Below are 26,630 nucleotides of genomic sequence, written 5' to 3' on the forward strand. Positions count from 1 at the left end.
ATGCTCTTACCCAGTTGCAGAAAGCCAGAACAAAACTGTCCTTTCAGAAGACACAGTGATGTAAGACCTGCATGAACTTCTTAGGACACAAAGTCACCCCTGAGGGGCTCAGTCCCCAGGCGAAAAAGGTGGAAGCATTCTTGAAATTGAAAGACCATACTACCCTGCAAGCGACTAAGAAGCCTTCTTGGACTCACTTATTATGACAGAAAGTTCATTGAAGACTATGCAGAGGTCACCTGACCCTTGGTCCATTTATTAAAGGCTGGTGTCAAGTGGGAGTGGTGTCCGGAACAATCAGAGGCAGTAAAACAACTAAAGAGAAGTCTTTCCCAACCCCCTTGTTTGGCTTACCGCATAAAGAACAAGGAGTTCTTCTTGGAGATGGGGTTCTCAGGTACTTGCTTAACAGCAATATTGTACCAAAACCATGACACGGTCAACAAAATAATCTTTTAGGAAAATAATCTCGTACGCAAGCAAGTCTTTGTCCTCTGTGGAGGAAAAGGTCAATGATCATGAAATGGCACTCCTGGCCACCGTGCGGGCGTTGAAGAATCATGGCCCATTCATCCAGGGGGAGCACATCATAGTGGAGACTCCTCACCAACCCTTGCAATACTAACAAAGTGACCGAATCTGAACAGGGAACATAATTACTTCCGGGATTCTATCCATGCAAGGCATTCCTGTGGAGGTCAGATATGGTCAAAACAAGAAGAGTCCCACTAGCGCAAGAATTGGCTGACTTGCATGATTGTGTGCAAGAAAACTGTCTCGAGAACGAAAGTCTAAGGACCAATGACAATATGGAGACGCACCTGACTTCCCCGCACAAAGTCTATGAGGAAGACATGTGTCATGGGATACCCACAGTTTATGTGGATGGGTGTTCCTACCATTTTGACATTCATGGGGAGAAAGGAATAGTGCAGGTGTTGGGAATGCGTGGGTAAATGATGCCCGGAACCCTCTGCTGGTCACAAAATAGGTCCACAAAGTAGTCAGGTAGCAGGGTTGATGGCGGTACATCAAGTCATCCTCACTGCAGCACACCACCAACTCAAACAACTGTTCATAACTACTAACTCTGATTATATCAGGAATGAGTTTGTGGAACATCTGATTAACTTGAAAAATCAAGGCATGCTGTGTGCAATCAATAAACCGCTAAATCATGGGAAATTAATTAAATCAATTTATGATCTAATAACCTCTAATGAGTTGACCATCTATTGGAAAATGATCAGCGGTCACTCCAAAATAGAGGGGTCAGACAAAACTGGAAATGATTTGGCTGACCAGTTGGCCAAAACCAGAGCCATTTACAGGGATCTCATAGAAACCGAATCCCTGTTGGGGGAAATCCAGGTAGCTGTTGTCACCAGGTCCCAAACCCATGCCAATAATGAACTCTTAACTGCCCAGTGGAGTAAAGAAACACCTGATCCAGATTTGATTAATGCAAAAAGAGCATCTGATTATTGGGAAATGTTATCAAAATATTGAAGATCCTTTGAATTTTCCTCTGATTGAATCCGATTACATCGGGAAGGAGGATCTCCAGGTGTTGATTAAGTTTTCTAAATGTTCTGAAACCAAGAAGATTCATTGGTACGGAGATCCATATCTGTATGTGACCAGTGGATAGTATCTACCTCATTCTGAAGTCTGATGTTAAGTCACGCCCATGACGTGGCCACAGCCAGTCATAGAGGGTTTCATACAACATTAGAAATCTTGTGCGAGGTCGCATATTGGCCACACATGGGCCAGGACCTCGACATCTACTTAAAGGGGTTCTTGTGCGTACTCATTTTCAGCCAAGTTCTTTCACCCAGAGTGCTCTCCTGCAGAAAAGGGGAATGATACTGCCTTGGTCAGATTTGCAGTTCAATTTCATCGTGCCAGGGATTCACTCCTCTAGAGGAAACAAGTACATGTTAACCATGACATGTTTGTTTACCAAGTGGGTAGAATGTCTCCCAGCCGCAAATTCTAAGGTGGAGACAGCTGCCACACTAATCATCCACATCATCTCTCCTTTTGGCCTTGCCCAAACTATAGAATCGGACCGAGGGAGTTATTTTACCAGCGAGGTGATGAAAAAGATGTAGGAGACACTAGAGGTAAAGAGAAAACTCCACGTTGCCTACTGCCTAGCCTCGAGCGGGGGAGTTGAGAGGTACAATAAAACAATGGTGGGGTCTCTTGAAGAAGTTTGTGGCAGACTCTGGATGAAGTTGGGACCTCTGATTAACGCTCGTCCTACTGGCCATTTGGTCCACGCCGGGTTCTGCAACCAAAATGTCTCCATTTGAGCGCATGACCAGACAGAAAATGGTGCTAGCTCAGCATCTTCTCTACAGTATTTAAGAGCAGACCCTGATCAAAGCATCCACTACCCAGGAGTACATTGAGAATTTACTGAAACACCTTCATTAAGCTTTTGCTTACGCTCAGTGCTATTTAGAAAAGTAGTCTGATGGAATGACAGCCTACTACAACTTCAAAACTACCAAGAAGGAGTACGAGGTAGGAGACAGGGTCTACCTGTACAATTTCCAAATGAGCCAGACCAAGTAGCGAATGTTCCTCCCTTCTTGGCGTGGTGGCTTTCAAATTGTCGATGAATTCTCACCTGTTGCCTATAAATTCTGCATCCCTAAAGGAGAACATACAGAAGAGAAATGGATCCATATAAATCAGTTGAAGAGCTGTCACCCCAGACAGACTTTAAGACTGATTGAAGAGTCCAGTGACCGTGGAGCCCAGGAACTATCGAAAAATGAAAGGAAAGGAAGGAAACCTGGATGGAGAATATCAGCATTTACAGGGAGTAAAGGAATTTAGACTTGCAAAGAATCTAGACAAATCAGGGGAAAAGACAATAATGTGCCTAGAAATGTTCATGTAAGGGAAATAAATGTCACTGTGTTATGCAATGTTGTTTTGTTTTCCAAATTGTATGCCTGTTTACTGGAGAAAGAAGTGCTGTATTAAATACTTTACCTCTATTTTACTCTCTGCAGACTTAATAACTCCTTACCATCATAGCCTGGTGGCAGGAGGTTCCGAAAAGGGAGGGGTTCCAGGACCAAATGCCAGAATCTGAAAAGAGTGGAGTGCAGACCAGAACGCCATTCCCTCAGGATAGGAAAAGAGTGGACGTGCTCCGAAGAGGAAATTCATGGAATAAGCCAAAGCAAAAAGAAAACAAAACCCGCACTGTCCCTTGCTCTTTTCTACAGATCAATTGAGTCAAAGATCAAGGGGGGGCTTGTGGGGTGAAATGACATCCCCAGAGTGACAGGGATTGAGAGGCTATGCTAGGCCCTATTGTGAGAGTGAAGCTGGCTAATGTGGAGTTCCATTGAAATATAAAAGCCAGTGCAAAACAGTGATTTTCGACATAAGGCCTAGCAAAATAGAAATAAATTGACCTATTGAACTCCACTAAAATGGACAGGTGCGCAAGGGAAGGGGAATCTACCTGAGAGCTTAAAACTGATGGATATGCACAATGAATGTGAAGTAACATGGGGGCTGCAGAGGCTGACTTTATGTAAACTGGGAAAAGGTACCTTGACAGATGTAAAACTGCAGCAGTGCACGTGGCAACAAATGATCCATTTTAACTGTGTATTTGGAAGATAAAAGGGAGGAATTATGCCTGACATTTAAGAAATAAAGTCAAGTGACAGATTGTATTTATCAAAAATAAAAAATAAAAATCATCATATAAAATGACAGCCTGTAAAGAGAAAGCCCTATTTCATTTTTTTTTAGAAGTGAACACTGGTTTCCTATGTTAACTGTGGCCTATCTGTGTGCATAAGAATAATAATTAATCTACGTCTGTTCTAATATAGTACAGAATAAAGTATTTGAAACCACATGCCAAGATATAATTCTAAAATGTTACATGTAAACACATATAAAAAAAAGCTGTCTTTTCTGAAGTATGGATGCAGCTGGTGTTTTCCTCACTGAACTGAAAGGTCTGTTGCTCTAAAACTTTGACCTCAAGACCTTTGGCTAAGGACCTCCAAGAGAAGAAGGTCTGGTTTTCAGTTATGAATACAAAGAATATATAGAGAAGTAGATCAAAGTTGTGGGATTTGCAGATAACACAGCCAGTAGAAATGACTTGCAAGGCGGGGTTTCACCATTAACTGTGCATTAGTGGCTAAAAGAAATAACCTTTTCAGGGCTAATTCGACCTCAATAAATGGCTTCAGACACACTAATGGATGATCAAACATTATGTATGAAACTGATCGCTGATAAATAGATGTTCATGTCAGGTCACAAGAACAGACATGTAGCTTAAAATTGGTGGGGGCTATGTGAAACTGGGGGACACATGGGATGCCTTGCCATTGACTAACATTGAATACATTGTCTTGAATAAAAAGTGCATCGTACATCCCAGTGAGCTGTTTGAAGGGGATAAGAAGCCTGGCCGGAACATGTAAAAATGATTTTTGTGTGATGGATACAACTGGATTTATGAGAACAATTATGATTCTGGCCATCCCATAATTCGGAATAGAAAGTTGGTGGAATTATAGGTTATGGAAGTAAGGTTTGAATTAGGAAGGAGAAAATGTATTACTATTTTGGCTCAGGAGTAAATCTGTAAAAACAGTAGCTCCTCCCAGGAAGGGTGTGCCGAGATATGATTAGTATTTTCTGACTCACCATGAAATACAGGACTCAAAAATATATATGTGCCAGCAATTATCTGAGAAATTAGGGTAGCTATCATGTTGTTAGATTTTAAGGACACTGAAGAAGCTAAACCCACCTGTCATTTTGGGATGATGAATCTGTCTCTTCCCTCAGCCTCCATTATTCACACCCCCTAACTCCTTGTCCTATTAACAGGCAGTGGGTGTGTTGGGGGGAGGGAGAGAGAGAGCTCGCCAATCCGTAGCTTGGGAATGTTTATAATAATGGAGTTTCACCAGCCCCATACCTCAGGGGCAACGTGCTCGCCTTGGAAACAAAGCAACACCAAGCAACACAGGTTTATCCCCGGGATCGCGCTTAGAAACCTCTGGGTATTAAACACATTATAAATAACATATCATATCCTATCATATCCTATCATATCATATCATATCATATTATATAAGAGATCAGTTTTCTATGTTAGAGGGTCTTGATCGAAGCCTTTGACCAGATCTCTGCTGCCCTCAGAGGAGCCCTGCTGTTTCCCTGTATTCCCTATAACCAAGGCCTCCCATGTTAGTGGATGTATCCCAAAGCTATCAAAAGTGTGGGGGGGAATCTGCCAGTCTTAATCCCCATCTCGCATAGCGGGTAGTGGGGTGGTACTGGGGAGACCCTTGGCACATTAATATTAAATCCAATTCAAATTAATTCCACTATAGAAAAACACCCTATCCATTTAAATTGAATTGTGTTGGGAACTGCCTGCCTTAATGCTTTCCATTAAATTGTGAGGAGGGGGAAGCTGCGTAGATCCTTAGCGCATTGAATTGAAGTTAAATCAATGAATTCCCATATAGAAAATCACCGGATGAGTGTTGTTTGAGTTCGAAACTAACAAAGTTCATGCCCAGTTTGTTAGAGCCGGTATAGATAATAAAGTACTTGTGTGACTCTACCTTTCTGAAACTCCCATCTTCTGTATCGAAGGGGGGTATCCATAATCCCAAAATAAGAAACTCTAAAAATCTGCCTTTCAAGTGAATGTAGAGGGTGTAAAAGGAAATTTCCCATTTATTTACTTGCATCCCAAATGATTTTTCCAAAGCCCTGCATTGCATGCAAATAAAAAGCACAACACAATTTTCCCATTGAGTTCCTTTCCTGACTTTGCCTTTCAAATAAAAATCCCACAATTATTTTTTTTCATTGGGTCTATTTAGCAAACCTTGCCTTTTAATAAAACGCCAAACACGAGTTTGTTACTGTACTCCCACTCCCTGTACCTTGCCTTCAGATCACAAGGGCCATATTTAATTGATGGCTGAAGGGCAGGGGTTGCTGTGAGAAAGGAGTCTTCTGCCAAATTAAGCAATAACTGTGTGTGTTGTATTGTTCCTATTGGTTAATTTGCAAGAAATCCGATGTAAATTGTGACTGCCAACTTCAATATTTTACCTGTGTCATATCGCAATTGAAAGTCTTTTAAACCTGTGTTAGTCAATTGGTGCAAGATATTTGACTTGGTGATATTGTGTAGTGACACAGTGTTGGTGGCTGATGTTTTGGTTGCTATTACATTTTGTCAAACCTTAAATAAATATATATTCTTACTATACACCGGCCTGGTTCCTAGCACATTGGTGTTGCAGAGGGCATTTGTTGGGATGGTGGGAGAAGGAGCGGAGGTCTCACTTAAGTTGAATCTGCATAAGCGCTTTGGGTGCGCGCAACCTTGCTTTGGGAGGGAAAGAAACTCCCTGTGTTGAGTGACCGCCTAATTAGTTGTGACAATACACAATCCTCTGCACTTGGTTGCAGTCTTGCTCAAGCAATTGCACAACTGTGCACATACACCACTGCATGTGCTTAAATATGTACGTGCACACATACAAACACACACACAACCAGTGCATGTTCTGACAAAGTTCTATGAGCTCACACCTGTGTGTACATGCACACACGTCACATGAGCACACCTGTCCAAACATAAATTGCCATGCACATGCTAACACAAAATCCTGAATGCGCTCTCGGACACTTGTGCATGATCTAACAAATCTGCATGCTCAAGTGTACCAGCTATATGTGCATATAATTCAGCATGCACACGAACACACACACACATACACACAAATATGCACGCACACACTCATTTACAACACATGGGCATGTCCTCACACTAACAGCTCCAGAGAGGGTGAGAGAAGGAGGAATACACCTAGATAGAAATCCATGTTTAGTTATATTGTGTACAGTGTAGTGAATACAATGTGGCCCTGTGTTTACTTTCTAACAGGATATAGCCTCAGCTGAACAATATCAGATTGCCAGGCATCCATATATTCTTATTACTTTGCAACAGTTGCAGCAGAGAGGCAAATATTCCTTCTAAAATTGTTCCCCACAGCTATCAATTTGAGTGCTCATGTCGGGCCTGATATACATATTTGCATGTAGTCTATTGCCATCCATCAATGTACTACTAATTATACTGTCAGTGTTTTCAAATAATGTTTTATAGTGATAGCCTCGAATGCAAAAGCAGCGAAAAAAAATGCATAGAAAAAATTCATTTTTTTTTCATTTTTTTTAATGGGGGGCCCCCAGCCACTGTTTTTTTTACCCCTTAAAATCCATTATAATAAAAAAATAAACCTTTACCTATGAAAAAAATGCATTTTTCGAGGCTTTTGCATTCGATGCTTTGTATTCGAGGGAATCACTGGATACCCAAATAATCAGTGGGGCGTGATACCACGCATTTAAGCCACTCCAGGTGTTTGCCAGTTCTCCACTTCTACCTACTTTGTAATTACCCATTGTTCTGAAGGATATGAATCAGTTGTGAATGTGTGTCAGTCAATACTTACACACTATTGATTGGCTTCCTTGCGCACGTGTGAATGCCATTATGGGAAGTTGCAGGCTACAGGTAAGCACACTTGGAGTAGAACAGGAAACCCTAAATGTTAGGGACACACAGGGGTGTTGCTGGGTCTGGAAAAGATCAGGGGCTAAGCTATTGTGGAGATTGGCGGGACTCGGGGCTAGGTAGCATTTTGGTTGTAGCAGTTGAGCTGTTATCCAGGGCTACAACCAAAAGACCCGGGGCTATAGCCCCCTCAGCCCCCCCCCCAGCAACGCCTCTGGGGACACATACAATTTTAAATATGTAACTTTTTCTTTGAGTACCAAGTTGGACTGGTGCTACCATTTGGCAGTCTGGATGTATATTCACTCAACTGAGGGTTTGTCTTTAATTAGGATCAATGGGCGGGGAGAACCGGGTTCTCATTGGCTGAAGGGGATAGTGCTCCTAATGTTGAGGGGAAGGGAGTAGCCTTTCCCAGCTGGTGGTCTTGGTGATCATGTCCAATGCTTGTCTTTGTATCGCATTGTGCTTCGGGTTTTGCAAGCTAGAAGCTTACTTCCGAACACCCCCTGCCCGCCCTCACAAAACGTGAATAGACGCAGTGGTGGAGCGTTAACCCGTAAACTCTCGGAACCGCACGTTTCTTTTGACACACATTTCCTACGGGTGAGAACGGCAGTGTTGCTATTCAGTGGTGAGGGAAATCACGCTTCACTTCCCCCTCCGCGGGATTTCGTGGCAGGAGGGGCTGTGGGAAGGGGGAGTTGAGAGGGAAGACGAAAGATGGGCTGGGGATAAAGGGATCTGGGTCACGTGGGCAGAAACCTTTGATTTATGTCCAAATGCCTGCGAAGCTGCGGGGGAAGGGATGTTGGGAAAAGTTGTTGACATTCCCAGAAACTTGTCCCGTCTCCCGTGATCCGTGGATTCGGTGGTGGCGTTTCTGCCGGGGTCTGGCCCCGGTTGTCCCCTGCGGTGGTTTCCTTAGTGACACACAGGCGGATTAACAATAGCTGTCCGGCGTCCCCTCCCCCCTTTCCTGCTCTCCTCTCAGTGCAGGCATGGACCGGGCAGAGGTAAGCCGCGTGGATGCTGTTGCTGCTGCTGCTGCTGTCGCGGGCTGTTTCGCAAGTTGCCCGAAGTTTAGGGCAGAAGGAATTAGCGAGCCAGAGGTGCCTGTGCAGCGTCTCAAAGTTTCCCTGCTGTCCTGGGAAGGGATGGCACGCCTGCCAGCGGCTATGAGTTTACAAACATGCCTGTTGTTATACCGACACGCATGGAGTTGCCTTGTGGAGGAGGAGGAGGGTGCTTTGGGCTTTTGGCACTCTATAGGTGGGACGTGGTTGCAGCCAGGAAAGCACACCTCACTTTATTGGGACAAGTGACGCGTTTAAATGGCTCATTCATTGCATTATTGCAACGGCAGAATAACAATTTCTCTTTTGACTGTGGGATTTGTTTTGCCTACTTTTTAAGGGGAGGGTAAGTTCAGCGTTGCTTTCATTCATAGTTCTGGCTTATACTTTTCAGGGTGGCTTATAAACCACGTTGGACACTTTGCTAACTGCTACTTGCCACAGGGTTTGCTGAAAAGGCTGACTGTGTATTTCGGTTTTTTGGCAAACGTATCGTGTCCTGGTTGACCGGGACGAGGGGCAGACGGTGGGGGTCATTTTGTGACTGAAATTTCTTTCTCTTGTTATTTGTAGAAATTTACCAGGAAGGCTCTGCCGTGGAGGCGGCTCTGAGGAAGGTGGCTGGCCGGATGCTGCGCGCAGGATCGGCAGCGAGGGGCTGTGAGGGGACTTCGGTGACCCCAGTTCATACTGGCAGAACGCAACGGGGGGGGGGGGATGAACACAGAGCCGACCACGGACCTGACCACTTTCTCCGGGGTTGAACCCCAAACCACTTTCTGAGGCGACATTTGGCAGTCGTTTTGTTTTTCTGTGGCCCACATAAACGACAGAGTATGCCATTTAACTGGCCTTTTCCTGGCCGTGCGCGCTGAAGGGATGGGGATAACGCGCTGAGAGTTTTCCCGGAGCGGAGCACGCTGCCCTCGGAGCCGAGCGGGGCCAGGGCGGCGCGTCGCAGCCGGCCCCCCCAGACGCAGTACCTGGCGGCGCTGACCCACACCTGCAAGATGACCGAGGAGACCAGGGCCGAGGGCAAGGCGGAGAGCGGCAAGGACGCGGAGAAGCAGCTGCGCCTCCGCGTCTGCGTCCTGAACGAGCTCCTGAAGACGGAGCGGGACTACGTGGGCACCCTCGAGTTCCTCGTGTCGGTGAGTCTGAGAAAAGGTGCCAGGGAGGCTCTGCTGGCAATCACACAGGGGGAAATGCACGCCCCGTGGGAAAACTAAACGGGCCCGCACGAGGCTCGGCCTGGGCGACATGTGACATGCGAATTCAGTTGCAAGGGTGGCGGTTTGGCACTGGGAACAAGAGCTGGTGTGTGAGAGTGCAGGGGAGGGAGGCGGCTGCAGCGTGCGGAATACTAATGCCTGTTCCAGGGGAACAGGCGGGCCAAGGAGGGATTCTCCGAAGAGCAAGGCAACGGTGGGTGGCTTCACTGGTGCCCGCTGCAAAATGCGTTCAGAAAAGCAATGCAAAGGTCAAGCAGGCAATGCTGGCGTGCCCACATGTTACTGACATTGTACAGTTGTGTGGGTACACCACGGTAGGACAGGGGAGCAAAATAGCCCCAAGTATCAGTTAGAAAGTGGCCCAAAATGTCTTGCTTTTCGGGACAGCCTGTTTGAGTACTTGTCAGGGGCTCGTTTTTGCTTAAATCTACTGCAGTAGTGTAGTTCACAAGCCGTTTGGCCAGTAACTTTGCTCAAAATGGCAAGCTACACTGGGCAGTAAGTCATCAAACTGGGCCACCTGGGCCCAAAACACGGGACCCCATGAACTTGTTGGGCGGAACCACAGGAATTGCTCTATTGCCCTGTAGCCTATATTTTCCCGAGGACTGCCACACTGTGCCAACGGTGACCATATACCTCCAAGTCACTGGCCTTATTCTTAACAGTGACACCTAAACCATACTTCACTGCAGAGCGGACTATTGTGTATTTAACAAAACAAAACATCAAACAAAGAGTATGTGAGGTTTTTTACACCCATTTCATGCAACATACACCTGCATACCTAGATGTGATTAATTAAGGCTGTATGTTTATTTTATTACACATAAGTAGCTATTTTACCAGCAAGGTGATTAATTACCCCAGGGACCTTCCATCAGCACTCATTAATCCACTTTTATTTCATAACTTCTGTGTGAGGGTTAGTGCCTTCAGTTTCCAATTCTTCCAGGTTAGAGGTTATTTCTAGAAGCATTCTTTCCGGGTCATCCAGACTAACAGGTTACCATGCCAGCACCAGAGCTGCCCCCGCTCTCCAAGGTCTGACAATGGCCAAGTGTACCCTGAGGCCCAGACATATAGATACCACCGTGGCAGCGGGGCAGTGACTCACAGCTGCCACCTGGTTGTGGTAGCTTCACCTACCAAGATAGTGTTGCCCTCTTGTGCGGCAGTAACAGGGCATACATCAATGCACAATATGTAAAGGACCAACAATAATTGGAGAATTTTGAGTGGGGAAAAACAGTATGCTAGCCCATAACCTAATCGCTATGCAGTCTTTCCATCGAAAAAGATTTCAACTAAACTTTTCCCATCAAAATGTTCCAACGAAAATGTTTCCATCGAATGTATTTATGTGTGGGGTAAAGGGTTCATTTTGTTTGGGGTGGGTTTTTAAGGGAGTTAAGGGTGAACGTCCCACGTGAAACCCCTAAATATGGATAACCTTTGCCCTTCCATATTCCTGGTTTCTAGGGAGGATAAAGGGAAAACCATATCATGCCCATCTTTCAATTAAAAAAGTGACCATTGGCTGGTGGGAGGGTACTTCTTAGATGAGGCCCCCCACCCCCCAATAGGTCAGACCCATGTGCCTTTCCAGTCTGGCCTTGCTTTTACCTTATTGGTATCGGGGGTTTACGTCTAATTTGCTCCATTGACGTTAACTAAGACCATAGGGGTCATCATGACTATGGTGGTAGCCGTGCCGGTAATCACTGGCATGGCTGCTGCCGGAGTCATTAATTTTGCGGCACCAGGAAATGGGCAATTACAGGGGCATTACACCTCATGGCGGACCCGGTAATTGCCCATTGCCCGGTGCCGCAAAATTTGACTCCCCATTCCCATTTGGGTCCCATTGGACTCAATGGTAATGGGGAGGACGGATGCACCGGCACCATTTATGAATGTGGCCGGTGCATCCGTCTAGATATGCAAGCGGGTGCCATTCAGTCTGCCAGGTCAGACCTGGCGGGCTGAAAGTTACCCATTCGCATAACTCGTAGTTTGCCGGTCCGGAATCAACGGTACCGGCAAGCTTACTGGTACCGTTGTTTCCAGACCGGCGAAATTCCAGGATTGCGAAAAGGGTACTCTGGGATAGAGAGGCCTTTTGTTAAACTACCAGCACCCCAATTGCGTCCCCTCGTAAACAGGAGCAGCATATAGAAGAAGACTCGTTAACATTATTTTTTTATTTGTTTATATTGTATTGAGAGAAGGTGTTTAGGCCAGAAGCACCTAGAGGAGTAACAACAATCTTGGGGGCAATCCTGCCGCAGGTGCCTTACCATACCGGGAATAGTGACGAGCACTGATTGGCTGAGGCCGGATAAAATAAGATGCTTAGTGCAGGGGGATATGGACATGTACGGGGATGGCCACCCCATGTACAGTAGTGCCAGAGGCAGGGTACTGAACGCCCTTCTTCAAAGCATGACATTGAGGGTGGTACTTTCTGGGAAATGTAGTGCAAGCACCTGCAATCCCTAGCACACGGAACAATGCCCCTGTACACTGTGCTGGTTCACTGAAACCCACGTGACTCCTGTGAATCTCTCAGGAAGGACCAAGGCTTCAGGAAGTAGCGGGCACAGAGCTCAACGTGTCAAATTCCTGCTGAGTTGTCTTTTAGCATGGACACGCTGGCCTGGCTATCATTTTGCACTGGGTGGCATGGCATGCACTGCTTATGTGTTAGCATATCACACTGGCTCATTTCAGGCAGAAGACATGGGTGAAGTGAGCTCTGGGCCTTTGATGGCGGTGAGAGACATGCACAGTGATAGCAAGTGTGGCATGGATCTGGAGCCATCCCCGGCCATTTTCTTTTGCATTTCCTGGTTCATTGGCATGTGTTCTATCGGTTCTACGTGATTTCGCCAACCTATTTTTGGTCGCGGTACTTTTCATCGCCGGATTTTACATCGCCAGAAACCCTGTTTTTTTTATTTTTTATTAGGGGGGGGTTCCACCCCCCATATACCCCTTTACTATTATAATAATACCCCAACCCCAACAACCCCCCCCAAAATAAAAAATAAATAAAAAAACAGGGTTTCTGACGATGTAAAATCCGGCGATGAAAAGTACCACGACCAAAAATAGGTCGGCGAAATGCGTGTATACCATTCTATCTGTGGAGCTATGACACGTGTTGCATCTTCACAAAGAAGCCATGGGTTAGCAGGACATGGATGGTTGAGTTTGGAGCTGGCGATGGGCTCTGGCTGGGAGCGCAACCAGGGCCATTTCTGTGGCGGGCCCCAGGGGCTGGATTTCCTTTGGTTCACTGAAACCCACGTGACTCCTGTGAATCTCTCAGGAAGGACCAAGGCTTCAGGAAGTAGCGGGCACAGAGCTCAACGTGTCAAATTCCTGCTGAGTTGTCTTTTAGCATGGACACGCTGGCCTGGCTATCATTTTGCACTGGATGGCATGGCATGCACTGCTTATGTGTTAGCATATCACACTGGCTCATTTCAGGCAGAAGACATGGGTGAAGTGAGCTCTGGGCCTTTGATGGCGGTGAGAGACATGCACAGTGATAGCAAGTGTGGCATGGACCTGGAGCCATCCCCGGCCATTTTCTTTTGCATTTCCTGGTTCATTGGCATGTGTTCTATCGGTTCTACGTGATTTCGCCGACCTATTTTTGGTCGCGGTACTTTTCATCGCCGGATTTTACATCGCCAGAAACACTGTTTTTTTTTTTTTATTAGGGGGGGGGGTTCCACCCCCCAGATACCCCCTTACTATTATAATAATACCCCAACCCCAACAACCCCCCCCAAAATAAAAAAAAATAAAAAAAACGGGGTTTCTGACGATGTAAAATCCGGTGATGAAAAGTACCACGACCAAAAATAGGTTGGCGAAATGCGTGTATACCGTTCTATCTGTGGAGCTATGACACGTGTTGCATCTTCACAAAGAAGCCATGGGTTAGCAGGACATGGATGGTTGAGTTTGGAGCTGGCGATGGGCTCTGGCTGGGAGCGCAACCAGGGCCATTTCTGTGGCGGGCCCCAGGGGCTGGATTTCCTTCAGGTGATACCCAGGTCTCTGGTGCCATTTTTCACTGACAGTTGATAGTCTGTTGCAGGCAGAGGAGATCACACATGGCCTTTGATTTGTTGCATATGTTTAACCCTTAATGGGCATTTTCCATTCAGTCCTCCTGCGATTCTTGTCTTGGCCCATCTACTCCGTGAATGATTTGTGTTTCCCTCTAACCATATGGAGAACATAGCCCTGCACGTGCCACTTCCAGCTGTTGCCCTTTCCATGGAATGTGTGCCGCTGATGTGTTGATGTGCTCCGCCTACGTGGGTAAAGAATGACTTGGGCATGGGCTCGCAGCCTAGGGTGAACAAGGTGTTGCCATAGAAGGGAGAAAAAAAAACCTGGCACAGCTGTTGCTCCCGCGCTACACGATTCCCGCATTTCTGCTCTTGGCATCCTTACACGTTTATGTAGGCTGCCGCCTTCCCACAGTCCCACAGGGGAAGGCTCCAGGTTTCCTGCCCTATGGTTCTTCAGATCCGTGGGCTTGCTGTTTATTGTCATGGTTCGCGCTCACGCGCAACGGCGCTTAGTGCACTGAAGGCAGTGACCTCTGACCCCTGACAGCCGCTTCCTGTTTACCTGCCTCAGCAGCCAGTGTCAAAGCTCAGGGCTCCTCTGCCGCGTGCTGTGGAGATTGGATTTGCCCTCACTTGCTGTTACTTCAGGAATACGATCCTTGGCAGCAGTGGTGGCACAAGAAAGGATTCAATATGGTCCAGGTTGTCGTGACATGAATGGGGCCAACAAACATATAACGTGATGATGATGATGATGGCGATGATGACTATAATAATTTTAAGCCTTTGTAGAGCATCGATTGGAATATTGGTTTTGTTTTATCAATAAAAGGTTTCATAATCCACAATGCCATGAGTGGTTTAAGAAACGTATTAACAGATGTCAAGCGCGCCATATATGCGGTGCACCACTGACCTCACCTCTACCAATGCATGCCATCTCGCTCCCACTGTGCTCTGATGAAAGTAACTGTGTGTGATGGTGGAACACTGCTCGACACTGGCGCACAACTGTCTGGCACCGGTATAATCTATGTAATCTCCGCCCTTGAGAGCAGCACCTTCTAGGTGGGTGCTGTCTGCGCAGTTTCATCCCACGTGCTGTTCTCGATTCAAGTTTACTCATCATATTTGCTATTGTTTTATTATTCACCATTGCTATTGGGCAATTGTACTCGGACGACCACAAGACCCACCCGTTGCATAGACTCCACTTGTAGATAGAATAAACCTCACTCCCTTTGGGTTCTCCACACACCTGCCCAAACTACTTCTGGACACCATGCTGTTGCCCGGTGGCCTGCTGATGCACTATATAAAACCTTAAATAAATGGATGAAAAAACATTTGTGAGATAAATTGCACTTTACGAGAAGGGACGCTCATGCAAATGACCTCATTTGAAGTGCCTTGCAAGGGAATGTGTCAAGTGCCTGATGCTTTGTAGCTTTCTCAGTACTCATACTGGTTGTGGATGTTAAGAACCCGCCCCTCCTCTATGCCCTCTCCTTGCCTAAGCCGTTTTGTGCCAGACTCACCCAAGCTTTGCACGCTGACTGGTATGCACACATTATTTGGGGAATTTGACATGTGAAATTCGGATTGTGAAGATTCCCTGCTCTACATACCTGGCTGCCATAGATTATAACATAAAGACAACACAATGTTGCAAACTTTTACATTCAGGTGAAAGTGTAAAGTATAAAGTCTATTAACCCCGTTTATGCCAACATGGAAGAAATCTTCCGAATGGCGAATTATACTGGTCAAATGGGTTCACGTGACTAAGGGCCTGATTTACAAAAAAAATTTCAATGTGACTTTCCCATGTTAAAACATTTTTGCAAATCAGGCCCTATATGTCCTAGGGCAAGAATAATGTAGATAACTTCATATTTGCCTTCCTCTTTCGGGCTGCCCTTTGCCTTGGGCCCTTAGCCAGCGGCCTGCCTGGGCAGAGGGCTGTCCAGCTTGTGTCCACTAAGAGGAAAGTCAGGGCCAATCACGGGTCAGGGACGGAGTGGGAGGTGGTAGCGGGCCAGGGAAGGAGTGAGAATGACTGGTGAGAATGACATAGGAAGCAAAGGGAGGGAAAGCTGGATTTAAAGCCGATTTGCAAAAAAATGTGGCAACTAAAAGCGCTTACCTCGAGGCCAGGGAGCTAAGTGGCCGAGGAGCGCTGGCCCACGCCGGGTTAGACCCGAGGTGTTGTTAGTGATGCTCGTGGGCCAATCACGGGTTGGGGTGGAGTGGGAGGCAGGAGCGAGTCGGAGGAGTGGGAATGACCGCTGGGGCACAGGAAGCAAAGGGAGGGAAAAGGTAGATTTAAAGCGGATTTGCAGATGAATTGGGGCACTACTAGTGCTTACTTCGAGGCCAGGGAGCTTAGTGCATTATATAACAAAATGATTACAGGCAACTACTGCTTACACACACACAGTGAACGTGTGCTCAAATTGTTTGAGTTTGCAAATACTTAACATATTATTTTGATGCAATTGCCAATTACAGCATCCTTACAATTTTCTAGTAAAAATGACATAAGCAATTGCTGCTAACACGCGCATACATAGAAGCATCTGAGTCTTTGTTAACATCTGACATCATAGCGCTGACGTCGCACATTTGGCACGTGATGACGTCAATGCCACTTTTTAAGCAACAATTAAAATGGTGGCCGTTGGGAAACTTCACGTGGCCGACCGAGGGTGATTCCTTACCGGACACCCATACTATGAGACATATCCTTATAGGTTTCAGAAGTATTTGAGGTAAGGACACATCCTTATGTTTTGCAGTAAGCATCATTCTATAGACGGAGACAAGGATAGTGAGTAATATAACAACCAAAAAATCATTTTGGCAAAGGATGTTTATTTTTGAAATAGATGCAGTTAGATTACTAACTTGGAACAAGCCAACTAGAAACACAACATTGAAACGATTTGCCCTACAGTGAACACCAGGGGGTGAGAACCATTTGTTTCTGAATTCATATATTAATACAACTATTTGATCAATATAGATGATTTCAACATCATAAGTCAATTATACCCCACTAGGATGTCAAGAACATTTATCTCAACATTATGGTATCAGTATTAACTATAGGGTGAGTGGCATGATTTTAGACACTTGATTGCGGGCCTAAGGGATACAGCTAGATAATTACTAACAGGGAGGACTTTTAACTAGCAAGAGCAGATGGAGCTGGACCAACTTAACGTGCACAAAGTTGTGGGTGGTCAACTACTCTCCGAATATAAACCTATGTAATAAAAATTGGTGTTACTACACAAGGCAATAGACAGTTTTACAATTTTTCTATCGCTCATAAGAAAGGAGTACTATTAACAAACATTGAAGAATGTGAACGTTCAGTAATGGAATATACATATAATGACAAGTCTCTGTTAAACCTTTGCAATTGAATGTTTTATTAATATAAAGTTTTCATTTTTTCCCTCTCCTTTATTTCTTCTTTTTTGTGCTCTCTTTCCCCTTTTCTCTTTTCTATATATTTTCTATATATTTTCTATCAATCTCTTTTCATAATGTCAATTTTTATTCTTTTTCAGCCGATTCATATATTCAATGACAAAATGGATGACTCATGTAATTTGCTCATATTATTGGATTTGTCAACTACTCTGGCTATGTGAAATTGACAATGGTCAGGGTTTGACTATTGTTGGATGTTCTCACTACTGCAATCATAATGTATATATTGTTATATTTGTGTAATTGGTTGTATATGTAATAATCACTAGCCTTGAGAACGACCAGAGGTTGGAACATGTGTGGGCTAAGCTGAGAAAATGTGCAGAAAATCATTGCTTGAACGCAAAGAATAAAATTGCCTTTCTTAAATAATGCACTGAATTTCATCAATTCGTAGATTCTATTGAATAGGAGTGTTATAATATATATATATATATATATTTTGACAAGTGCATTGCTCTATGTAGCTAATTAACCTTAACCTTCATTACATTTTCAAGGGACAGTGGTGAGTTCCTGCTTCATAGGGTTTGCAGCTATCCCAATCGAATAACTGTTTTACAATAATATCATACCCAGCTGGCCCCCAACTCATTATTTTGCTTTCAATTCAGTAATGCTTTATTGGCATGACTCGCGGAGATACAAGTCTCTCCAAAGCTTTCAGAGTAGCGCGATACGTGGTATCACAAGTCTCTGATGGGGCTGCAGGCTTCAAGGTATTCTGATGCTTTTCTTTACTGTTTCTGGATTTTTTCCTGTTATAATTTTGCTGTTTTGCTCAATCTTTGCGAAGCTGCTGATCTTTCTAGAGAATTGGTCATTGTATTTTCAATACCTCTTCTTATATCTGGGGCCGTGTAAAGGAAATATGACTCGTTTCCCACCAGCCATTAGTCACATTGTGGGCAGATCCAGTCTTGAGATACATTCTATGCTGCCTTTGCCACCCTCTCTCATTTTCGAGAATGTGGCCACTGACCCTATGCCTGTATTTGCCCATTGCCTGCTGGTGCATCAGGTTTGCGCTCTTTCAAGATAGACAGCTAAGGTCCATCTTCTGTTTAGCAGCCTGTCGCGTTGCTTTCTGTTGTATGTCGCATTGTGGGCTTCTCAGTCAGTGATTTGTCCCTGTTTTGCTTCTTCTGTGAGTTCATCTAATTCAAATGATTTCAGGTTCCTGGGAGGTCAGAGTCTCTGATTCATTAATGCATGCCACCTCTGTGTTTGGTAGGATTGCTGCTTTTTTATGTTGGTTTTTAATAGCTTTGGTCTATGAACATCTAGTGTTGCTTTTCTTGAGGTGTATCACACTTTGCTGTTTGTTTCTCTATCTCAGTGAGTAATGAGTGCCACCCCAGTTCTGCTTGGCAAGCTTTATTGGGAGTATTTCTTTGGACTCTAAGTGCTTGTTTGCAGAACAACAGGTACATACGTTTGGTGGGACTGCTGTCCAATGTAATGTAAACTTTGGGGTACATCAGGACCCAGCCCCCCACTGCCATATACGAGTATGGGTTTGATTACGCTGGCAAATCATTTAATCCAGAGTTTTACCAGTGTTTCATGCAATGGAGTTTGTATTTTCCGGTATAGCATGCATGCATGGCATTTTCAAGGAGGTATTTCATGACTTCTTTGACATTTCTGGAGGCTCTGAATGTTATTCCTAAACAGCAGCATTTGGATGTGTGCTCCATGTTTTCCCCGACTAACTTGAACTAGAACTAGCATTTGTTGGTTTTTATTCTGGACTTTCTTTGCATGACAATCACTTTGGTCTTGACTTTGTTTATGTTCAGACACTATAATTTGCAATCATTTTCGAGTAAGGCCATGCCTTGTTGTCCCACTTGTGCAAGAACTGGGTGAGCGTACAAACGGCAACTGATCTTTGTGGCCACTGCTGTTAGTCCATAGAGCAGTGACGTGTCTGAAGTGATTGCAGTCATTCATATCGATGTTTATCAGAACTGGGCTAAGAGAACATCCTTGTCTTACTCCATATTCTTGTTTGATGGGTCTGTCCTCAAGTTGTTTTTTTATATTGCATTCTCTTTGGGAGTACGTACTCCTGATCACACTGCATTTCTATCCTACAATACTGCTTTCTAAAGGTTTTAGGAAGAACCATGTGTGCAATATGTACCCAAAAGCTTTTTGAAAGTCAATGGAGCATGCAAATATTTCCATCTTCAAAAGATACCACAATCAGGCAACAAGGCTTGTGGGAAATTGTACACATTGTGGGAAGCATGTTATGCCTGTCAACCCTTGAATTACATAGTTCCAATGAGTGCAGGCCTGGCATGAGAAAAATGACCCTTCACATAAGTGTAATCAAATAAACCAGTGACAGCCAGCCTAGCTATCATCAACTGAAATGACTTTGCTCAGTGTCAATATGCCTGATCCTGCTTTTAGGCGGTGATAGATGAGAGAGTCAGGCTATCTCAAGATAACACATTTAAAATCAGGTGAGGTTAATGGGGCCCATTAATGGACACTGAGAATATTTGATTTTCGCATATAAAAAAAACACTTTCATGTATGGGAATTGAAGGATAGGGAGACAGTGGTTCACTTAAAATCAAACTATTTTGGTAAGGTAGGGAATCCGAGATTAGGAGACAGCTATTCTGCTTCCAAAGTCACCAATTCGATAACATTCTATGTCCTCTCCTTGCCGGTCATTATTTAATATAGAACTTTAATTGCAATTTTGGTTGGGTAATAATATTGAAGGATAACACTGTTCTACGTGAAGTGCTTTGGCGAAAGATCTATATAGGTAACCGCTTCATATTTTCATTATTGTTTTTATTATTGTTATTATTGTTCCTACGGGTGTCTTATTTATTGACTTATGAGCATTTGAGATTTGTCATAAAATAAACCGTGGAGGGGATAATTACCCTATACAGCCAATGTCTTTGCCCCATGGTTCTTTATGGCTTAGAGGCCTTGGCCATGGGGGACTTGCATTGACTGGATATAATTGAGGGTTTCTTTTGGAAACACATTTTGAGGCTTTGCCCCTCTATCACAGTTGAATATCACCATTTGGAGCTGGGTTTGTTTTCCCTCAAGTGTCAGATATTGACCAGACAGGGATTTCTGCACTTGGAAATCAACTATGAGCCAACATGCCTGTTACTCTCGCTGCTGGGGTCTGGTCAGGGACCCAGACATAGATTCTAGGAAGAGAAGTTTGATATGTTAATCTCTAAGTTATACAAGAGTATTGGATGGTGTCCTGATTTCAACAGAGGAATTAGGTAAGTAGTTTTAAAACATGTTTTCAAATGTAAATTGAAGCAATGCGATTGGATTAACAACTATGCCCATTTGGCTACCCCACGTTCCTATACCTACGTTTCACGTGTGGTGCACCGATTTCTTCAACCTCAAAGATATCTAAGGCAGTGCCCTAACCCAGCAGTGCAGAGTTTCCTACTGAGGCTGCGGATAAACCAGTTGCCATTGTTTATTTTTCGTGGTGCACAACTTGGGTTACCCGTCCAAGATAGGGTCTGTCGTATATGTAAATTGCCTGGCATGTTGGAGACAGCAACACATCTTTTCACCGAATATGCTGCTCTGGGCAACACATACATGATTATTTTGGGCAGTTTTGTACACAGCTGTGAGTCAATAAAGCAGGATGCATTTTGGAATTACTGCCTCAATACTGAGACTGAAAGCGTGCACATTGATTTGTACTGGCTATGGTGTATCATCAAAAAATGCCTGCCTAATACCAATTGATTTTGATGGGGTCAGTTTATGGTGAGTTAATTATTGCCTCTTTTAAATGTAATTTTATTATTATTTAAAGTTTTATATTAAGATTTTACACATATAATGCATTTATTGTGTGCAATGTATATGTATGAATGACTTTGATTTTAGAAGGTTTTGTAGCCACACTACTTGTAAGATTTTAAAACGGGATGTCATGAATTGAATAGGAGTGTCTAAACAAGAGGTAATTAAATGAGACATCATGTGTATAGTACGACTGATTGTTTGGTTGATTTTAGTGTATTTGGTGATTTTGTGACTGGGATTCTGTGATTTGTAAAAGTGTTTTTGGAACTGAATACAAATAAAATAAAAATAAATGTAAAGAAATAAAACAAAAGAAACGGAACGCTATGGGAAAGATATTTGTCCAAGATTGAACATTATCTGACAATTAGGGAAAACCAGAATTAGCATCAGTGTGTTTATTTCCAGGAAATCATAAAGGTCACAGAAGAGACCTCTCATAACCGTAACCTCACAAGAAGTGATTCTGAAGGAATCTCAACCATGATGATGGGTCATTGTACACTTTTTAAGCAATATTTATTGTGTCTATATTTAGTGTTTATTTTTGTATTTATTTATTATTTATTTGGTTGACAAGCAACCTTTAACAATAAATTCATACGTAATTCATAAAACTATCACAATACAAAAAAATCTCAAATCATCAGACTAAAAAACACATTAAACAAATTAGATACACACAATTCATTACTCCGGTCCTAAAACTCAATAAAAGTAATTTCAATTTGACCCTTAAGATAAAATATCCTAAAATATTTCATCCTATTAATTCATACTCAGTTTAACTCTTAAAACACTTACTCTTAAAATACAGAAAATCTAAAATATAAAATTTCTCCACATTCAAGGTTGACCTTTCTCTCATCATAAATCCACACACCTATTCTATTCTAATTCTATTCTATTCTAATTTATTTTTGTATAGCGCTAGCTAAGCCACATGCCTCAGAGCGCTCAGACAGACAATACAATATAAAACAAATAAAAGAGGGCAGCAGCAGCGGGAGACATCAGCAAACTATAGTCAACGGGTAGTCAATGTAGCAGTCGGCTTGCATGCCGCCTCTGTCAAATAGGAGAGTCTTAAGGGCTTTCCTAAATTGGGCCAGAGATGGCATTTGTTGAATAGGCAAAGGGAGACCATTCCAGATTCTGGGCCCCCAAGCATCAAAGCTCAGGTCCCCATATGTCCTCAACTTGGATCAAGGTTGATGTAACACATCCTTACTATTAGATCGTAAAGTACAGCTGAATTGTTGCTTCATAATCTGTGACATAAAATACCTTGGGGCAGTACCTAACGGGCACTTACAAACAGGGCATGAAGCCTGGAAATGAATCCTCTCAAGGACGGGGAGCCAATGCAGCTTCCGCCGTGTGTGCATAACATGCTCTCTGCATCTCAAACCACACACCGCACAAACTCCTCCATTTTGTGCTGTCTGCAGTTTTTTTTATATTAGCTACTGTAATGCCAACCAGTAGGCAATTACAATAATCCATTTTCAAATTGAAAGGGAAGGACACATTTGCCAAAGGAGGTGCGTGATGTAAGTACAACTGGCGCTAATATTAGCAACGTATTTTTCAAAGTTTAAATTCCTATTAAAAATCATGGCCAGAGTTTTGACATAAATGGCGACATGGATGGTGGCTCCCCCCACTACAAAGGACTCATATTGTGGGTCAAGGGGCTTCAGTTTGGCCTTACTGCTGACAATCAGGATCTCCGTTCTTTCATTGTTAAATGCCAAAAAATGATCTTGCATCCAGATTTTTATAGCACCATAAACTTTAGTATCCAAGAGTGAGTCCACCTCGAATGAGCCTGTAAGTTCCAGGACGATATGGGTGTCATCTGCAAAATTCGCGAAATTGACACCTTAGAAAACCAACTACTGATGTCACATCTGATGTCATTCTGGCTCCAAGTCACCTATTCTACAATTAAGTCTGGTCTATTGATTCCCAGGAATAGAAGAAATGTCCAAAGCATTTTTGTCACAGGAGTATAAGTGAAGGACACTCCACCACCATGTACCTTATTGTTTCTGTCTGCTCTTGTACACAGACTCTACATTTAGTTTCAGATCTATCAATATTCTTATATCCGACCAAGATTTCGTTTGTCAATTTAAGGTTCCACCGAAACCTCAAAAATTAATTTCTGGCAGGTCGACTTGGGCAAATAGTTAAAGTCACCAGAATTCCCTGTTTCTTATGACAAGTCCGCAGATGTATCAGAGAAGGATAACCATGAAGGTTTTCTGTAGTGGTGATCCAATCCCATGTTCCTAGTCATTTCTTGGTGTGTTCTGGTCTTAATTGGAGTTTGTCCCTTTTGGATCCTATATCTCATAAAAGACTCTTGGATTCTTTAATAAATATAGAAGGAGTTATTTCACTGCTCACATCATTATGTGCTTTCATAGAACTGAGGACATCTACATAGAGGGAGACATCTTCTGCCATTAGAATCCTCTGGTATAAATTCACATAATTCCACTCACCCCTTGATCTAAGGGATTGGTTACCAATTTCATACTGCTGCATGAGAGAGTTTGGAAGATTAAACAGCTTCCTCCAAATTAAAGATGCCAAACCGGGCAGCAGACTCAGGGTTACATAATCATAGAGTTCTATACCATACAGTAATTCTGGAATTATCTTACCATCATAATATTTTAGGCAGCAAGTAATACAAATTTACTGTACTTCCCGTCAACCTTTTCCATTTGATTTATTAATCCAATGGTTTTCTGCAGAGGATGCCCCCTTATTGATGCCCTTGAAGTTTCACAGTAATTCTAAAGCCCAAATAAACCAAGGATTCAACATTATACAATTTATGAAACTCACTCCACCAAGACATGGGTTTAATTTTCCTTTTCCTTGTAAATCTGATCACCTTTGTTTTTAAAGGATCAATGATGAAGTTATTAGTCACAGAATAAACCCCAAAAGTGTCAATTAGTTTCTGAAGGCCCCTGAGGTGTTTGATCAAAAAGTAAAAAATCATCGGTGTAGGCGAGTCACGTTAAGCAGTGATTCTTGAGCTTACGAGATGCAAAAGCAGACTGCTCCAATAGCTTGCCCACATCGGAAACACATAAATTGAAAAGACAGGGAGCAAAAATGCATCCCTGTTTAACCCATGAGAGAGTTGGAATCATCTTTGTAGAATAAGCCTTAGCATTCATCAAACTCATATATTTGAGTTGCCATGAAGAGCGATTAACAATCTTAATAGCCCATCTGGTATAGCCCAAATGACCAGCTTTCGCCATAAAAGATTCCTATCGACCATGTGAAAGGTGGCCCATAGGTCAATACTTGACACATAAGTAGACTTAACTTTCTCGTTGAGAGATCTATTTTGAATATATGTCAGCAAAATACTGTTCATATTAGTACTGTGGTTCTTCCGGTAGCCGGTCTGCCATTTCTGAATCCGGCTTTGGCTAGATGACCAGGCCTCTCTATGTTTTAGCAGCAAGTTCACAAAGACCTTGTGGTTTGCATCTTGTACAGAAATAGGCCTATAATTTCTAGGGCCATTCATATCCACCCTCCTAAAGATAGGAATCAAATGGGCCGCCTGCCAGGTAACCAGCAAAAGCTACTCTTTTACAATCTGGTGAAAATATATTGTTAAAATCGTAGACCATGTGACTGGATCATCTTTAAACACTGTGCTTGTCAATCTATTTGGGCCTGGAGCTCTAGACTTAGTAATTCCTTTTATAATAACCAAAACTTCCTCAAAGTAAATGTTTAACTGTCAAGAGTCCCCTCTCTCCCCCCTCATTATAAATGGTTGCTCAACCAAAACCAACTCCAGCTCAAATGTGGCATCGTAAAAGGTCACACACTGCTGTTCGTCTATAGGCTTCAATTGAAAGTCTGACAGCATTCTCCCTAAATTATTCATAAGGTGTAAAATGATGTGATATTCGACTTACAAAGAGATTCCAATATTAATTCTGCATCATTTTGAAGCAGCTGTGCCTTATGTAGTCTAGAGCAGTTGCAGTAAACTTGTTTAGCCAAGATCACTCATATGCTTATTTATAATTGCCTTCATTATTCTTCTCATGGCCCTTTTTTGGCCCACACGAACATATCAAACTTTTTAAGATGTTTGGTGGGCCCCAATTCAGACTTTAATTCAGCTGATATTATTAAAAGGACCAACACAATTCAAATGTAATGTATCCATCTTCCAATCCAGAGTAGTAGTGGGCAACATTCCTGATGCCTTGTTACTAATAAGCGAGACCTTATGATTGTTCCATGTTATTCTGTTAGTTCCTTGACTTACCATAACTGAGGGCAATTTATGACCTATTTGTATTTAACAAGAGGAATGTCTACCTCGGCGACAATCATGTCATGGTCACTCCACTAACAAGGAGTCAGTTGAAAATGAGTGTAGACATGGAGAAGATCCTCGTCTACTAACATGTAGTCCAGAATGGACTGTTTCTGACCCCTTGCATACGTGGTCTGACTTGGACGATCCCCCAAAACCGAACCATTGAGCCCATGCAAACCCAGTGATCACAATTTTTCCAACTTCCTCTTCCCATTTTTATATTTCATCATAGAAGGGTTCTACCCCGCCTCAAAGCATATGCGAGCACATGCAAGCCTCAAAAAAGCAGAATTAGTTCAGATCAGCAGAGAAGATTATCCAGCCGGTCCACCGAAATAGATAACCAATTTCCTATACAATCCACCACTTGTGTCAAAACGACACAATGAGGAATGCCAATACATGTGAATTAATAAAACCCTCATTTTGGTACCACTATTCATTATATTTATTTGAACGGCAAGCAGGCTTTTACTCGCTATAATTTTATGATCAAACCTTACCCCAGCCACTTTTGTTTTTATTATGGTAACCAAACCCCCTGAGGGTCTAGCCGTAGTCCCCTTCTCTGCCAGAAAAAATAATTACACAAACCAGTCTACAACAGGAGGCTCTAAAATCCAAATTTCATGTATAAAGATAATTGTGTGCTGTCGTAAGGACTTCCCCAAAATCGGGTGTGTATATAGATGATTGTGTCCACAACTATTCCAAGAGAGAACTGATAGGTTACCAATGTCTTTCCCTCTGCCTTGCTTGTGGATTTTCATTATCGACAGTAGGGACCAAAGCCCAATCCTTTTTCGCACTTGGAACCTCCCTGACTTCCTTGCTAACTCTTGAACCCCTATGTACAAATCTGGGTCCAGCTCTTAACTCGTGAACATACCCCTCATTTGTCTCCCA

General features: G+C 43.3%; 1 protein-coding gene across 1 annotated transcript in view; it reads left to right on the forward strand.

Annotated features, from left to right (window-relative positions):
* The first annotated feature begins 8,400 nt into the window (after positions 1–8,400).
* The window catches only part of PREX2 (phosphatidylinositol-3,4,5-trisphosphate dependent Rac exchange factor 2), a 1,458,907-nt gene continuing 1,440,677 nt past the window's right edge, over positions 8,401–26,630 (forward strand). The window contains exons 1-2 of the mRNA XM_069621155.1: positions 8,401–8,628; positions 9,262–9,839. Coding sequence (XP_069477256.1) covers positions 9,699–9,839 — 141 coding nt within the window. The 5' untranslated portion in view covers positions 8,401–8,628; positions 9,262–9,698. The remainder of the gene's footprint in view (positions 8,629–9,261; positions 9,840–26,630) is intronic.

Source organism: Ambystoma mexicanum, chromosome 5q, assembly GCF_040938575.1.
Source record: "Ambystoma mexicanum isolate Mex_15411 chromosome 5q, UKY_AmexF1_1, whole genome shotgun sequence".
Taxonomy (NCBI): Eukaryota; Metazoa; Chordata; class Amphibia; order Caudata; family Ambystomatidae; genus Ambystoma; species Ambystoma mexicanum.